Below are 17,154 nucleotides of genomic sequence, written 5' to 3' on the forward strand. Positions count from 1 at the left end.
CATTCGATGACTGTTTTTTTTTCTCAAGAGATTTTTGTAGTTATTTTGCAATTTATCATTATATTAATGGTATAATATTATATGATTTAAATATATTACGTTAACACATAAAATTGTTCGTAAATATATAAATATAAATGAATGCATATAGCCACCAATAACAAGGTAAGAACTGTCGGCATGGGCATACCTTAAGGTGGGTTCTCACACGTCATTTTTATTTATTTTTTATTTTATCATCTTTACAACTAGTTAAAGGCTATTTCTATCAACTTGACACTATGTCTAGTTCACATTTGTTGTTCTGTTACCAATACTTTCTACAGATATCTATCACTTGCGCATCATATAACACTTAGGGGAATATCTTTAGAAAATATTTGTGACATAACAAATGCCAACTATGTGTAGTATTAAATTTGTAGAAATATCCCTCAACAAGTAGTAATAAATAGTAAATGAAATATATATGCATACATATAAGTGGCGTGTACGACCCCAATATAATGAGCGTTGAGAGGTATTTAAAAAAAACATACCTGCTTACATATATTTATTTATTTATTTATTTATTTATACATACACGTGGCGAGTGCGACCACAATCTAATGAGCGTTGAGAGGTATTTAAAAAAATACACACCTGCTTACATTAATAAATTTATTTATTTATTTATTTATTTAATTATTCCAGGCGCGAGAGCTTGAGGCGCAACTGAACCACACCCGGCAGGAAGCGGAGAGGCTGAGAGCCAGCGGAGAACTATGCGAGTCAAAGGTAGGAGGAGCTCTCACTTGCCTTACCATAGATACGGACAGTGGGTAGAGCCACGAATATTTCTCCCTTTCATTACTTGACAAAGTAGACTTGAAGCACGAAGAAATAAATATTTTTTTTCTAAAAAATGGAACAAAAATAATCATGTAAAATTACAGATATTTTTTAATTTGTACATTTAAATGAAAACCACTGTACTGTTCGAAGTTATACTGTTTTTTTTTAAATCTTACACGGTCATTTATACTTTGTGTTGTGTCAGTACCTCCAATAGTTAGAGTTATTTGCAAACCGTTAACCTGAATAGCTTCCCGGTATTAACTACGCACATGACTAAGCTTAATAAAACAAATTAAAGACAAATTATTGAATGTTCGATTATTTTTTATGTGGTTAAAAATATATATATAGGCTGGAACGAAACATTAATTAAAAAATAACATGGTTCCCCAATTATCATAAGAAATACTCTTGTATCTCGAAAAACGTATTTCATATAAATGCAAAAATAGCCATGTCCATGTATAAATTTACACTGTATTTCTTGTAAATATCTACATAAAATTTCTTGGCAATTGGTTTCCAAAGGTATCTTCTGTAAAAGTACCAAAAACATCTTCTGTGCACACGTTTAGCTTCTTCACGTTGATGTTTTTAGTATTTTTAACATGCTCTGAGGGAGTTATAAACAGAGGTACATAAATTTATCGGATTTATTTTGCCACAAGCTTGAATGCGAATGGTTATTCTCTCTCACTGTGTTCGTGATTGGACCACAGTTATTTCGACACGCCCCTCTAAGACCATGAGCCAAAGATGCCCAGCTAGGAGAGAAGTGAATAAATTAGGTAGTACCTATTTATGAGAACATAAAGTCTCTCACAGTAAAAAAGCAAATGTTGGTAGAGCAAACATAAAGCTATGAATTAATTTTAGCAAAGGGTAAGAAGGTGTTACCCAACCACTTTTAACCTGCCAAAGGGCATCCTAAAAATGAATCGATTATACGAGTTGTGATAAAAAAAAATACGGTGAATAAATGTTAACATCAGCAACAGCTGAGTGATAAATCTATTTAAAGTAATAGATCCGATAGTCGGATCCGGTGAGATAGTCAGTGTCAAGTTTGAACAATTTGTGACTTGTCAGTCGCCTTACAGAGCCGGAAGGGTGAGGTCGTGTTTACCGTGTCCGTCGCGCTTCATGGATAGAGACACGGAAATTCGCGGATTCATCTGGACTCAAGGTATGTTTGCTTTCTCTTTGGTTGATTTATTAGCGAGAAAATTTTTATCCTGGTTAATTGGCACAGCGTGATTTGCTTTCTTCTCTCCTATCCGTGCATCGTTGGCTCACGGTCGTAAATGGGCTTGTCTAAATAACTAAGGTGCAATCATGCACACAAAGCGAGAGTGTAAATGGTTACATTCTAACTTAGAATTTAATGAATGCGCGAAACTTTCGTATCCTTCATAATGGATTTCAAACAACGAGTTATCAATGTCTTGTTTGTGAAACGCAGACCAGAAAAATTGGCCAAACGGCTCTATCTTTCATCTCGACAATGTGCCGTGCCACACCTCGCTTCTGTTCGGCGAGTTTTTCGCTGAACAAAATAAGGTTCGTGTCTGTCCACATACAGAAATGCTTCTAATCATGGAATCAACATTGGGATTAGTGCGCATCGCTAGCCAAGGAGAGTATTTTGAAGGAGATTGGTTCAAATTTAATGCAAGCTTCATTTTTTTTCTAACCTAACTAAAAAAACTAAGCGTGTTTGGGAGGGGTCCGGGTTAGGGAAAGACTCCGCGTCTCAGGCCGAAGCCTATACGCTCTAATCATGCAGGGTTTAAGACATGCGGTAGAGGAAGCATGCGTCATGTGCTAGGAGGGTAATTGGCCAGCCATGGCAGCGATTGGCGCCATGACTAACTCCCCTCACTGACTATTCTAGACTAAAAACTAGATAAGTTGGGCCCAGGTAAAACCTGCATGGACACAGGAAAAACCCTGGGCACTTACATGCGGGATGCAAAATTTCATGCATTATTAACAAGCAGGTTAATTACAGGAAATAGAAACATGGTTCCGGAAGAAGAGTTGGACAGAGTAGAAATAAACTACTAAGCAAAGGGCGGGAACTCGGACATTGCTGTCCGCTTTGGTTTGGATGGCGCTGGTTGTTTCGGGAGCGACATTTTGTCGTTTCCCGCCGGGCTGTCAGCCAGCCTACAAATTTAAGACGAATTTTAATGCAACGTTATAATAGGTTTTGGACGGTGCAGAAAACTTGTCGGGTCCCGTTCCCTTGGGCGGGCTTCACGTGGTGGCGTGCGGCTCAGGTTGAACCCTGCCATGCTGCAGGGATAGGCGGGTCGCGGCGGTAGGGACCCGCCTGCGCCTGACGCCATCCGACTTGCTGGCATCTAGTAAGGGTGTATTTGGGCACAACGGGGTTTGAGCTTGTTGTTGTGCACTGATCCACGGGCCATATTAGCAAGAAAATAGTGTTATAGAAAGTAATAAATATTATTTTTATTTCTTGTTAAAATAAGTTTTGTTAAACAGTGTTATATGAGTATTGTTTTAGCTGTATATCTAAATATCTTTGCTTGTATAATTATTCTTTTAACGCTTTAGTTTGACAGCGTAGTTATTTTTCACAAATTATTTGATTAACTAAACTACACATTGTATTATAATTATGAGCCCACGAGCGTGTAAATAATTGCTGATATCCTGAGCAGTTATTTCGAAGTGAGTATTAATTATGTTAATTCATGTTTATTTAGAAAAAATCTCTTCTTGCTCTCTCTCTCTCTGACGTTTTACTCCTTACAATGTACTAACGAATCGAGATTTTAATCGCCAAAAGAGTTTCACTCCTCTCACGTGTACTGAATTACACGCGCTCTTTTTTTAAATCACGCCTTGAAAACATGAAAGTTTAGTTAAGCCTGCAGTGAAACCAATTCGCGGAATAATAGTGGTTTTACTATTGAGGAACAATCGAAGGTTTGCAGCCAGGAAAAAAAAGTGACCGAGTCTTTCAGTACCTACTCGCCAGAAACGTGTAACATCTAACCTCGGTTACGAGAAAATTCATGTGTTCCAGTTTTCCAAATACACTTACGATACGCAATCTCAGACATAAAATTCATCGTAGAATTTTTTTTTTTTAAATTATGCCAAGCGCGATAAATACACGCAAATTGTGTTTTCAACTACATTTCTTGACGCAAAACACACGTAGTGTCCACACCCGCCGCTAGAATTCGTTGCCGAAGCAGCCATTAAATCATTCTAATTGCAGATCGAAAGGTTCAACTATGTAATGAAACGGCTCTGATTAAAGCGAAAAAAGACTTGAAAAATACTATACCCGGCTTTGGACCTGATTTTTAACTAGGTATTTAAATAAAATACTGCCCATATTGTTAAAATTCATTTAACCGTTAATACTATAAAATTTATTTTAGTCTTTGTAAACTTTGGCTGGCGCAATCCACCACAGATGGCAGCACCGTCGTTACACATTTCCGTTGCATACAAATTCCGTTACTCCTACCAAATGCCGAACACATCAATAACCTAAGAACTGACAAAGAAAGATGATTACACAAACGTAGCAACTGTTTTGTCTTGATAAGCCAACTGTGTTCGCCTGTGTTGTTGTCGTGTTGCCAGAATGTCTGTTTAATTTAATCATTGGGTTCCCCTGTACGCTGCATTGCCGTTGTATTGTCCAAGTTATTAGTTTGGTATGAACCTTTTGTCGCTGTGTTGTGAAAGGATGTGGTTTGTCTGTAACTACTGTTCTTGTTGCAACTTTCTCATCGTTGTCAACCAACTGTGTTTGTCTGTGCTGTGATATCGTTCTGACTAATTACTTCCACAAAACTCTCTGTGCTGTCTATGCATTTCGAATGGGTAGATTTAGTGTTGTTTTCTGTGTACTTTTTGTATTACTCTTTGATCGTCCGTACTTCAGGTTTTTTCTGTGCTATACAATGTAAGCCTGCAATGTAATATGTCTGAAATAATGTTTTAAATCAATCTTCCCCATTATCAGAATCATTCACAGAAGATCCCTTAACATAAAGTCTCTGTGCATAACCGCGTGGCTTTCAGTAACCCTACAAACAAACAAGAATAAAGTTACAATACTGTGCTTAGACGTCTAGTCACGAAATATTTCCTTTGAAAAACTTCACGAGTAAATATAGATATCAGAGTAAGCCACTCATTATAGATCGATAACGTGTTCTCATTATAACTTTGCCAAAATGACAGAACGGTTTCTTTAGTTTTATGTCAACCTTAACATTGTTAGCTTGATAAATATGGCACTAATATTCCCAGGATTCATTTCGGTTCAGGCTTGTCTCAAATTTCCTACATATAATCACGCCATTTACACAGAAAACAATCTTCTGTACTTTTACAAAAGATTCCTTTAGAAACCATTTGCCAAGAAATATTTTATAATACCACAACAAAGTTATTGAGAACGATAATTTTTTTTCCATATATATATTATATATAATACGTTTTTTCGTGATAATTCTGAGTATTTCTTACGAAAATGGAGCATAGTTTTATATTTTTATATTTTTTGTTTTATTTGGTTTATAAATGTGGGCAGTTAAAACTGGGAAGCTATTCAAATAACGGTTTACAAATAACTTTAACTATTGGAGGTACTGGGACAACACAAAGCATAAATGCCCGGGTAAGAATCCAAACCCAGCATTTTGTAGTGATAGAGCTGTTTTCATGCAAATGTACAAATTTACAAATATCAGTAATTTTACAATGTAGAGTGTACAAAGATCGATAACAAGGCCAAATTCTATGGTATGTTACACGTGATTGTGTTACCGCTTCTCTTTGACTATAGCTGGCTCCTAAAGGGCGTGTCAAGAGCACCCTGTTCCAAACAACGTGAAGCAGATGCGTATGTGCTTTAGGACATACTTTGCTATCCAATGATTTATTTAAAAAAAACGTGGCTTATCTTATCAAAATACCTCATTCATTTAATCACTAGAGATTTTTATTATTGTGTACCTGTGATCATGAGTGAAAATTAAAATTATTTAGCAGTATTTTTTTATAAATGCACATACATAACTAACTTAACATTAGCGATGGGTCATACTAAATTTTATAAAATCACAATCTTGAATTGGAATCCCAAAGAGTACTACAAATATACCCCTCGAATCTGAGTCTAGATCTCAAGAGTCAAAAATAAAATAATGTACAAGAAATTAAAAATATTTACTGCTGTGTTGAAACATTAAAACATTTAAATGTTTTATTCATTAACTACGTTTACAGAACCAATACAAATTTATAATTTCATTCATATAATCACAAGTTACAAGTAAAATATTTTGGAGAATGGTAACAGGATAGGAATGAAGATAAGAATTGTCCTAGCAAACTTCAGAGGTTATAAGATTTGAAATTTTTTAATTTATATATTTCCTCCAAAATGTTTTTCGAATATTTTTCCACGAATATCGAATCCTTCGAATACTTAGTACTCATGGTATTTTAGGATTTTATTGACCCCATCTCTACTTAAAATTAAAACATTTTTTTAATTGTTGAACGTGGTTTTAATGAATTGACATGTGTCGCTTCAGGTGGAACCGCTGAGAAGCACGGTCGAGGAGCTAAAAGAGAAGATGAAACAACTCAAGGTCGACGTAATTAAGAAACTGGTAAGTCGCGGTAAATAATTTAGCTTTGTTTCACAAAAAAAAAACTCCATTAATGTTGTGGTTTTTGATCACTTTGGTAAATAACGTGCAACTAATATGTTGTTATAATTGGTTCAGTTTCGAAATGTGCGAATCCGCTTTACATTGGCCTATTATGGTTTTTCTAATAGCAAACCATTGATTTGTTTTAAACTTATGGAATTAATTTGCTATGATATAAATTCAATCTCAAACCAACTGTTTCTATGAAGAATTACCTTTTAAACTCTACAGAAGCAAGTTATCTAAACCTTTGAATCATGTTTACATCATGAAATTGATATTTTGTAGTATTAAAAGTATAAAGAGTACATTATTGACCTATTTTGAGAAAATGTAAGCTAATGTTTCGCTACAAAAGTGTACTGAAACAAAAATACGTCGCACTATATTATATAAATTATAAGGGATATATCTCTTCCCTGCGAGTTCACCTGTAAATTTTTTACATTATCTTGTATCCCAGTCCAAGTAAACAGATAAAATCTTAGAAGTTTCATCATAATCAAAATACACACTAATTCAAGCACTGTTTATACCCAAGGTGAAGTTAAAAAAATTCGTTGATTTAAAACACTAATACGCGTTATTTTATCCCACAGTAAAAACTTATTTTTCGTACACATTATTTTTATATAGATTATAAAAATTCTTTCTTGGGAATTCCTTAGACTATGTGAATTTAAACGGGTTTTATGGCAATAAGGTTAAGTCCAGCACTTAAATCTAGAGCCTCTTCGCGTCTACGCTTAAGACATTGAATTAGTGTAGAGTTATTTAATCTCTCTGCTTGCAGCTTTTGGTGAGCATGAAGTTTAATCACACGTGACAAACAACTTTGGTTTCCTCTATTTACCTTAGGTATTAATTTCGATTTCCTTTCTTGAATTTTATTTCTGAACACCACCATAACATCATTTCAATATACTTTTCCGATGTAAAAGTACTCGATTACTCGTTGGGGATATCCCCAATGGTTATAATTTATATAGAGTCACAATATTAGATATAGGGCTTATTTTTCTACTTTTTTTTTTAAACATATATCACGATTATTACTCTCACTTAATGTACAGAAACATGTCTTTAAACTTCGTAGGCCTGTCGAAAATGAGAAGCCTAACAATTTTGGTCCTTTGATGTATTGCGGTATATCCATTAGTTATAACTTTAGCTAATATCTTAAATTAAGTATGCATTTTCACATATTATTATTAGAGAAATCACGGATGTTCGATAACAACGATTCTCTTGGCCCTTGGAGTATTTTTTTTTTATCCAGCTTAAAGTCTAGCCGGCGATGACGGAAACACACAATACAAATCAGGTATATTGGAGAAGTAATCGGGCTTAGACAGGTGTGAGAAGTTGGAGAGTTTTCGGAAAAGCATGCACGCCGAACATTTTTATCTCCGTTCAAATGTACACCCGTGAGTGTACAGTTGTCAAAATTTTAAACAATAGGTTAAGTTATTGTATCATAAAGACTTTTAGGCCTAAAGAAGTTTCAGAAATAGTCATTCTTAAAAAAGTGTGAACTTACTTTGTAATACAATCAGTTATGCGAAAATTGATACTGTTTCATTTGGAAGGAATAATTACTATTTATATTATTTATTGTATTTTTTTTGGATTAACTAAAAGTTTATAATAATATAAATAATTACAATATTTATAACCAATTGATAGAAAACTTTATTCTTAAGAAATTTAATTTTGGTTCATATACATATACACTAAAATACATCTTCTCTTTCGTAATAGGAACATAGTTTGGTTTTAATTTTCTCCCCAATGTTGCAACGAAAGTTTAACATGCTGCGCAGCACATTCTAGATCATTCTGGGTGATTCTGATCGGTCGCTTGATAACAAAGGCCTTGACGCTTGATACTGAAAGAGAGGTTAAAAAGGCAAATGTTATCTCAAGTTCTTGCACATAAAGTGACCTCAGTTAAGCAGCTTCGGGAAAACCAGTAACATTTTTTATCTTCATTTGCACACAGCGCAAATGAAATGGTAACACTTTCCTCTAACAGATGATGATAGTTTATAAGGGCAATAGGGGAGTCTCATATTTATTCTGTACATTGAGTAAAAAGAAAAAGTGAAGGCGTTCCTCTAGCGGATGCGTATCAACACCTGTAAGAGATTCAATGCTATGTCGGGAGTTTTAATAATTCTCTCACAGATCATGAAGCTTTAAAGGCAGCTCATATAAGTAACACGCCTTGAACCTAGACGTTTAGCGAGTTGCAAGTATAAAACAGAGCGACTTGAAGCTGTGCGCTGTTCGAGCTATGAAGAAGAATGGTTTCTCTTGGAAGATGATACCATTAATCAGGCAACCTATATTTTTGGCACTATCATTTAACTAGGTGTTGTGCAAGAAGCTAATGATAACTATTTATATTTAAGGTGATAGCATCCAACAGTTATCATGCTTGTTAGTACTGTAATAAAAATGCGTGCTAAACCAATAAAAAAATCTTCTGGAGGTGTAAACATTTAGCAGGCGAAAAATAAGGACGGTGTTTCTGAGTTAGTTGAAAGGGAAAAATAATTTGTTTTAAATACAACGTCATAAATGGGAGTACCGTTGGCATTACTGTATTCAAAGCAGATGGCAGCCAAGCTGCGAGGGTACAACTGTTTCTTATATACGCATAAAGGCAAAAAGTCACGCAATTGCTGGCCTTAGCCATATATGTGTATTTGAACATAATTAAACTATTTACCCTGACGTGAAAACGTTCAAACAAGCAGCACGTGTATTGACTCCATGCAGAGCTAGAACTATACAGCCAGTTCACCTTTTCGTCGCGCTTGATGTTCAACGCCGTGTCAGAGGGGCACCGAGACAGTGAAGTACCGTGTTTGCGTTTGGAAACAACTTAAAAGGTCATTGTCCATAGTATTCGCTGTGATTTATGACGGAAATATTAATTAATACTTACTTACCATCAGCAGGTGCAGTCAATCACCACTCCAGTAACGTTGCGGGTTTTGCATTATGGCGTTGGTGAGGAACATGGTGACTTCAAAACACGTCGTAGCATGCCGTCCCCTGACAATTCCTAACTCCATGATTGGCTCGGTCTCTGGACTCGTAGTTTTGAAAAAAAGGTTACACGCTTTCATTAGTTGATTACGTTCAACAAAAGGCGTTTATATGCCACATCTTTGAACTGCAGGCTGATAAAATTACAAGATAAAAATGTTTCTCCTGCAGTATAAACAGATAGTTCAAATATTATATCCAGCTTTGAAATCGAGATTAAGACATTTTGAAACGAAAATGTGTTATATTGTATTTAAAGTATTACTACCACAACATTTGTGGGAATTAGATCTTTCAACTAGAGGCTATTACAGTTGCAAGGGAAAGTGACTTAACTAAAGGCCCTGTCACACTATCAAACTCTCGCTTCCAATACATTGCAGGTAAGTTGGTCAAGTAATTTTAGAGGGATATAACATGGCCGAAAACGTCACTAGTGCAGCCATGTTATGGAAATTTGGATTTATTGAGTGCCCATAAAATATTTTGTAACTTACATAAAAGAAATCAGCCAGTTGGAATCGTGCCCAGCGAAAACGAACACATCTTTCTCCATAATAATTTTAATATGAATGTCGTATATAAAATAATTAAAATGTAAAAAACAAATTATCTGTATATAACTTATACAATTACAGAATATTTATTTAATTATGTAAAAGTGTTAATGTAAGTAAATTTACTGTTTCAAAACTTAATGTAGGCACTAAAACATGCCATATTCAAAAATTTTCCTCGAACACTTCTTGCATGATTTTAATTATCAAATGAGATTAAAATAGAAAAAGTTTGAGCTAGCTCAGTCCAATAATAAACTTTGATATTGATAAGATATTTCATTAATGTTTGGGGTTATTTGATGGAATAAGTTGAAAGCCATATTTTTATAGTATTACCCCTCCAACTATACCTTCAAATATAGTTGGAGACGATTACTTGACTGTGACAGAACTTTAACAGCTGTCGACATACGACAATGTTACTTTACAAGTCCTGTTTTTGAACTGTATATTGAGAATGTTACAAAAGAACAAAGGTCATCCTGCAGTGTTCAACATTAAACAAAGGGTTTTGTATCAGGTCTGTATTCTTAAGTAAAATTGAGCAAATCATAAGAGGAAGCGTCTCTTGGAGTGCCCGATATCCAACTAGAGCATTGTTAAACATGTAAAATCCAACCAGAGAGGTTTTACAGTAGTAATATCTTTGTACTCGAGGGAGGGATTGTCAGAAGAGATAGTCGTTTCTCGTAGAGCTACCGATATTCCACAACTGTAGCACTACATTTCTGAATTTAAGGATAGGTATGTCACAATAGAAAGTTTTTTTTTGTCTTGGAAATGCTGATATTCCAGAACTGTAAGACCAAATGTTTCAAATGAAGCATTCGCATGTCACAAGAGAAAGTGGTTTATTTTGGAGTTCCCAATATTTCACTCCTGTAGGCCCATATGTTTTAACTGGAGGATGATAATGTCACACGAGACGGTTGTTTATTATTAATTGTGGTATTCTGAAACTATAGCACCATATGTTTGAACTAGATAATGGGCATGTTACAAGAGATATAGGGGTTTCTTTGGGAGCTGCCAATACATCATAACTGTAGCAACATATGTTTAAACTGGAGGATGGTCATGTATCAAGATATAGATAGAGGTTTCTTTTTGTAGCATCATATTCTTGAACTGGAGGATGGGCATGTCACTAGCGATGGATAGAGGTTTCTTTTTTGTAGCATCATATGCTTGAACTGGAGGATGGGCATGTCACTACAGATGGATAGAGGTTTCTTTTTGTAGCACCATTTGCTTGAACTGGAGGATGGGTATGTCACTGGCGATGGATAGAGGTTTCTTTTTGTAGAATCATATGCTTGAACTGGAGGATGGGAATGTCACTAGTGATGGATAGAGGTTTCTTTTTTGTAGCACCATATGCCGGAACTCTAGGCTGGGCCTGTCACAAGAGATCGCGTGTGTTCTAACTGGAGGCCGGGCACGCGCATGTTCGCAGGTGACGTCGTACAACAGGCAGCGCGTGTGGCGCTCCCTGCGGACGGGCCTCGAGGCCGTGCTGGAAGCAGGCACCGCCGCGCACGCCCAGCTCCAGCGCCTGGGCTACGACCAGACGGGCCCTCTGGTCGCCGTCGGCAAGTCCACCGAGTACAACGACCTGCTCGCGCTCCTGCTGGAGCACGGGCTGGACCCGGACGTCGCGGCGGACTCCAGCGACTGGACCATGCTGCACCACGCCGCCTACTCCAACACGGTGGTCACGGCGAGGCTGCTGCTGCGGCACGGCGCCCACACGGAGATGAGGAACGACAACAAGCGCACGCCGCTGGTGCAGACGGCGTGGGACAACCGTCTGGCGGGGCTCAAGCTGCTGGTGGACCACGGCGCGTACGTGAGCAGCGCGGACAAGTCGGGCCGCACGGCGCTGCACTACACGGCCGTCTACAACTACCTGGAGGCGGCGAAGTACCTGGTGGCCCACGGCGCGCTCACCGCCGCCAAGGACAGCGACGGCAAGACGGCCAGGCAGCTCGGCGGCACCAACAGCGTCGCCAGCTACCTCGCGGCCTTCGAGGGCTGAAGGGCTGCACTCCAGCCACTTCGTTTCCATCATTGGTGTTAGCAGTAGACACCGGAAAAATTCGCGGATTCATTTGGCGATAGGCCCCGAATAAAATTACGTTTTTCCTTCATGCTGCTTCGATCTGGAGGACTCTGAGCCAATGAATTATAATTACTAGCATTATTGTTGACAATTCTCACGAGTTAGTAGCCAATGAGCAGGTGGTATTTGTCCGATGATGTAGAGGATTGTGGAGTCCGTCCTAGAGTTCATAGAAATCGCGAACTTTTCCGGTTCCTAGTTATTAGGTAAAAGTTGGTGAATATAGTTCCAAAAATCTGTATGTTTTTTTTTTTTGAAATAACCAAGACAAAGAGGCGATGATTTCTGTGTCCTAAAAAGTCAGGAAACACAAAAAATTTTGTATATGGAATATGCTCAGCACTTTATGACTTTTTCCCAATAAACATTTTTTTTTACCAGAATATAATCTTACAGTAATTTTTGAGTAACTGCATGATGTATGCGTGTAGCTTATATGCACAACTGCGCAATGATATTTCGTGTGTGTATAGTGTTGAACAAAATATATTCTGATTTGTATTTAAACCGCAAATAAACAAATAAAACTTCAATCTCCTTAATATAAAGAAAATATGGTATATTTGACCTTTTTTCTCTGCCTAGAAGCCATGGTGGTACCCACAATAAATTAGTACTCCACGAAGCATGCATGATAGAGATACGTTTCAAAAACGGTTTGTGACTAAAAAAAAACATGAGAAAAGAGTGTCTGAAACTACGATGCTGTGTGGAAAATGACCTCGCATGTCTGTGACTGGCTCCAAGGCCTGGCATTATCGACGCATCTTTAATATAGAAACTTCTTAAGGTAATTTGGGAAAACCATTGTTGAAAATTAAGTTCCCGGTTGGATGATGTTTCTACTCCTCCTGCCCATCCTCACCCCCCCCCCCCCCCTCGGTCCATAAAAAAACCGTAAGAGCCTCTTTTAAATATTAGTAATCCGCGAAAGTAAACGACCCAGGGCCCAGCAAAGTTCAGGGCCACCATTACAGTAAACCTCGGTGATCAAAGTCATGTCTGTGTTCATAACTAATCACACAAAGGACAGCAAAAGATACTTTAAGGTTCACAGAAAAAATTCTTATGGGGAACCGGTTGCCAAGAAATAATTTGCAATACTACAAAAATTTTTTTTAACTTTGTACTACACATGGCTATGGTTATTTTTACATATATGACATACGTTTTTCGAGATAATACTGAGCATATCTTAAGAAAATAGGCGCAGAATTTCGTATTTTAATTTAAGTTTAATTTAACTATTATTTTTTAACCGTGGAAAAGATATTCGAATGTTTAATAATTGGACTTTAGATTTAAAAGAAATACTACTTAGTGTAGCCGTTATATGGTGCGACCTATGGAAAATTATTATAAAATTTTGCGTTTCAGGGTCCTTAGACTTCAAAACAATCGTTAACTCAAAATTTTATGTATAAATCACAATACTGTTGACATGATAACTGTCGAAAATTTCACAAATCACTTCCTAACTGATACATAAAATCTAGTACTAGAAAATCTTGGTCGAGTTTGTTAATGGGCAATATCCTACCAAAGGGATAGAAATGTATTTTAAAAAAATAGTAAAATAGCGGTTACTCCCATAATGTAGGAGTATTGTAACTCGTATGAGTAGTACAAAAATATTACAAATTTTTGATACGACCAACCTAAACTGTTTAACTTGTAACGCCAAATTTGGTGAAAAATTCAAATGCACTTCCTAAAAGATATAACAAATATGAAAGTGTTGCTGTGTGTAAAGCAAGTAGCAAGTGCGGCTACCTGCAGAGTACCGGCCTCAGACTCCTGGTGGGTGACTTTCCGGCGCACGCTGGCATTCCGCAGGTAGGCGCTCTCTCACAGCGATCATTAAGCCGGTGAAGAGCGTAACTATATACAGTTATTTATATATATTAAGTTCTTAAAATGTTCCACAAGTTTATAAAAGTTTCCAAAATATTTCCAGAAGAAATAGATACTTCGAAATCTAACTATGCTCGTAGGCAATGCCGAAAAGGATTTTTTATTATTATGCGTATTTATGTGCGCAGTAAATATGTACTAGAAAAATTTATTTCTAGTGAAAATTTACAAATACCTAACTGTAACTCTTGTAGGCAGTAGGAAAACACAAAGTGTAAATTACGAGGTAAAAATCCGAACCCTGTGTAACTTTGAACATTGTTTTGTAGTTATACAGTTATTATCAAGTAAATGTACAAATTTTCAAAGATATGTAATTAAATTTACATAAATATTTCCGTTCAAATTACAAAAAAAAAAAAAAAAAACATGCAGTGCACTGGACCACAAGGTTCTAATTCATGTCGTCTGTGTCCAAAACTGAGAAAACCGATCACATAAAGCACAGTGGAAGATTCTTCAGTTAGGTGTTTTACGTGGTACTGTTACGCACAGAGGCTCGGTGTGAGCGGACACAGTTTTCATGCACTATGTTCTACCACCTTAAAAAATATGTAGGGAAATTGGTCACACCATGATCTTAAGAAAATTCCATGACGAAAACATCGTATCTCTTTAAATATAGTACCAGCAACATATTTTTCAAATTAGGTTTAAACGGCACTGACACACAGACAGCAGTCACATGATCAAAAATTCCACGTGAATAAATAAATAAATATTTCATTTGTACTTTTCCATACCAATAATTTGGATGAAACCTTTAATACAATATCATATATATATTTTAGACCAGGGATGGCATTATAAAAACACCCTCAATTACTGGAATTTATATAGGTTAGGCCCTGGCTAGAGGTTTCCCTTGAGACCTAACTGCACTCTGTGCCCCAGTACCATATTTAATGAATGTAACGAATTATGTATTTGTAAACCATAATAACGTTTACTTGAAAATTCTAAATAAAAAAATGTGCATTTAGAGATGTTATTTATTTTATTTTTGTAAAGAAAAGCGTGAAAAATAAAATATACCTACAATGATAGACACAGATCACCCTACGAATCTCACGAAGTAATAACTACCATCTAAACGTAAGTAGCATGCACATTAATTTGGTTAATTCACTAACATGTTTTATTTTCTAACTTTCCTAACCGTAATTTCGTTTACAGCTTCTGTGAACAACACACTCGAAGCTTGTCCGTGTTCCATAGTCAGTAAAGACAGCGAATCGAAGCGTTGCTGGATCATTAAAGAAAACTAGCTGGTATCCTCTGAGTATGCAAACTGAGACAGCGAATCACAAGATGGCAACTGGGTCAACATAGAAGTCATCCAAGACGGTAACCCGGATCACGATGAAGGTCATAAAATATGGTGGCTGACGTCCAGGCAAGGTCAAAGTTCGAGGTAATCCAAAGTGATAGCTGGGTTTAAGGGGCCCACCTAGTTAGGGCTGTGTGTATATGTGTGTGTTAGTGAGGCGGGTTGATAAGTGCGACGCTCGCTGGTGCTTCTAGTGCGGTATCGCCTCTAATCGCATGGCTCATATTGACTTTAATAACTTTGAAAGGCTGTCTGTAGTAGGCTATTTGAAGAAAATATGGCAGAATATAATTTATATGCTTACATGCACATTGTTTTACATATATTCCCATTAAAAATTATACTATAGCTTGAGTCGTTGCGTTCAGTTATTTTATAGATGAAGATATAATAATCTGCTTTAAAACAACAGGTCCTGGAAAATATAACAGACATGAAATTATGTTAAAATATGTACACTATATAATACAAATATTGTTATAAAACTTGCAAATATGCAAAATTAATACTAAAAACCAATCCAGTCAGTGCTGACTTCAGCCTCTTCCAGAGCCGTTGATCCATGACACCTGCATGTACATGTCTGAATGATAGCATGTAAGGTCCGATCCATGGCACCATGCATCTAAATTTCTGAATGATAGCATGAACGGTCCGATAATTCTTTACCACAACCAGAAGTACGTCAACTTTAGCTTCAAGACATAAATACGTCTGTTTTTTTGTCTCTCCTAACACCTCAAGAACTTATGTCTGAACTTTGTTACAACATGTATACATCACTATATCGGGATGGTTCTTTCCCATTTGTACTTCTGTTGTTAACCTACATTGCGAGTTTTATAAAATGCTCTTGTCAAATTAGCACCCTGTCGGCAATGTATTAAGTCCAAGTATTTTTTTTTTAAATTCCCTTTTGGCACAGCTTACAGATGTAGGTAGATTTGAAGTACCGTTTCTTCTGGAAACGTTATGATATCTTTTATAAACTGCTGGAACAATTTAAGAACTTAATGTAAATGATGTCACATATATTGTCTAATATCCCAAAAAGATTGATAAAATATTTTCTCATATTCCATGCAGCGAAAATGTTTCGAATGTTTTTAACTTAATGCGTCCAGCATTGACTAGCTTAGAACGAATTTAGTATTATGCTTGCCCTATAAAAACAATTTTTTATCTTTTGCAATAATATGTAGACGTATAAAATACTTTGGACCAAGGTTTAAATAATATTAAGTTGGTCTGAAATATATTCGATCGAATTTGATAGTAAGGAAGTAGTTTTTTTTAAACATTCAAACCCCTGTCTTACAGTAATAAATCGTTTCTACAAAAATGGTTCCAGCAAGAGGTTTTAGATAATGATTAGAATTTTTCAATAAATTTTAATGGATTTGATAGTATACCTACTAAACAAGTTATGAATTTTTTCGTTTTTCAACACTTATTATTTCCACCCGTTGCATTAATGGTTGTTTACATATAGGCTAAATCTACTTAAGACAAATGTTCTAGACATCTAGACAATAATTAAATAATTAAAAATAAATAAGAACGAATTAGATAGTGTCCATGGTACGGAATTATTTTTTTATTCCAGCCCCTGTTTCTTTC

General features: G+C 36.2%; 1 protein-coding gene across 1 annotated transcript in view; it reads left to right on the top strand.

Moving 5' to 3' along the window:
* LOC134528004 (transient receptor potential cation channel subfamily A member 1 homolog) overlaps window positions 1-12,843 on the top strand; it is a 36,773-nt gene extending 23,930 nt beyond the window's left edge. The window contains exons 7-9 of the mRNA XM_063361158.1: window positions 694-777; window positions 6,432-6,509; window positions 11,625-12,843. Of these exons, the coding sequence (XP_063217228.1) occupies window positions 694-777; window positions 6,432-6,509; window positions 11,625-12,206 (744 nt within the window). The 3' untranslated portion in view covers window positions 12,207-12,843. The remainder of the gene's footprint in view (window positions 1-693; window positions 778-6,431; window positions 6,510-11,624) is intronic.
* The last annotated feature ends 4,311 nt before the right edge of the window (window positions 12,844-17,154 follow it).

The sequence above is a fragment of the Bacillus rossius genome, chromosome 1 (assembly GCF_032445375.1).
Source record: "Bacillus rossius redtenbacheri isolate Brsri chromosome 1, Brsri_v3, whole genome shotgun sequence".
Taxonomy (NCBI): domain Eukaryota; kingdom Metazoa; phylum Arthropoda; class Insecta; order Phasmatodea; family Bacillidae; genus Bacillus; species Bacillus rossius.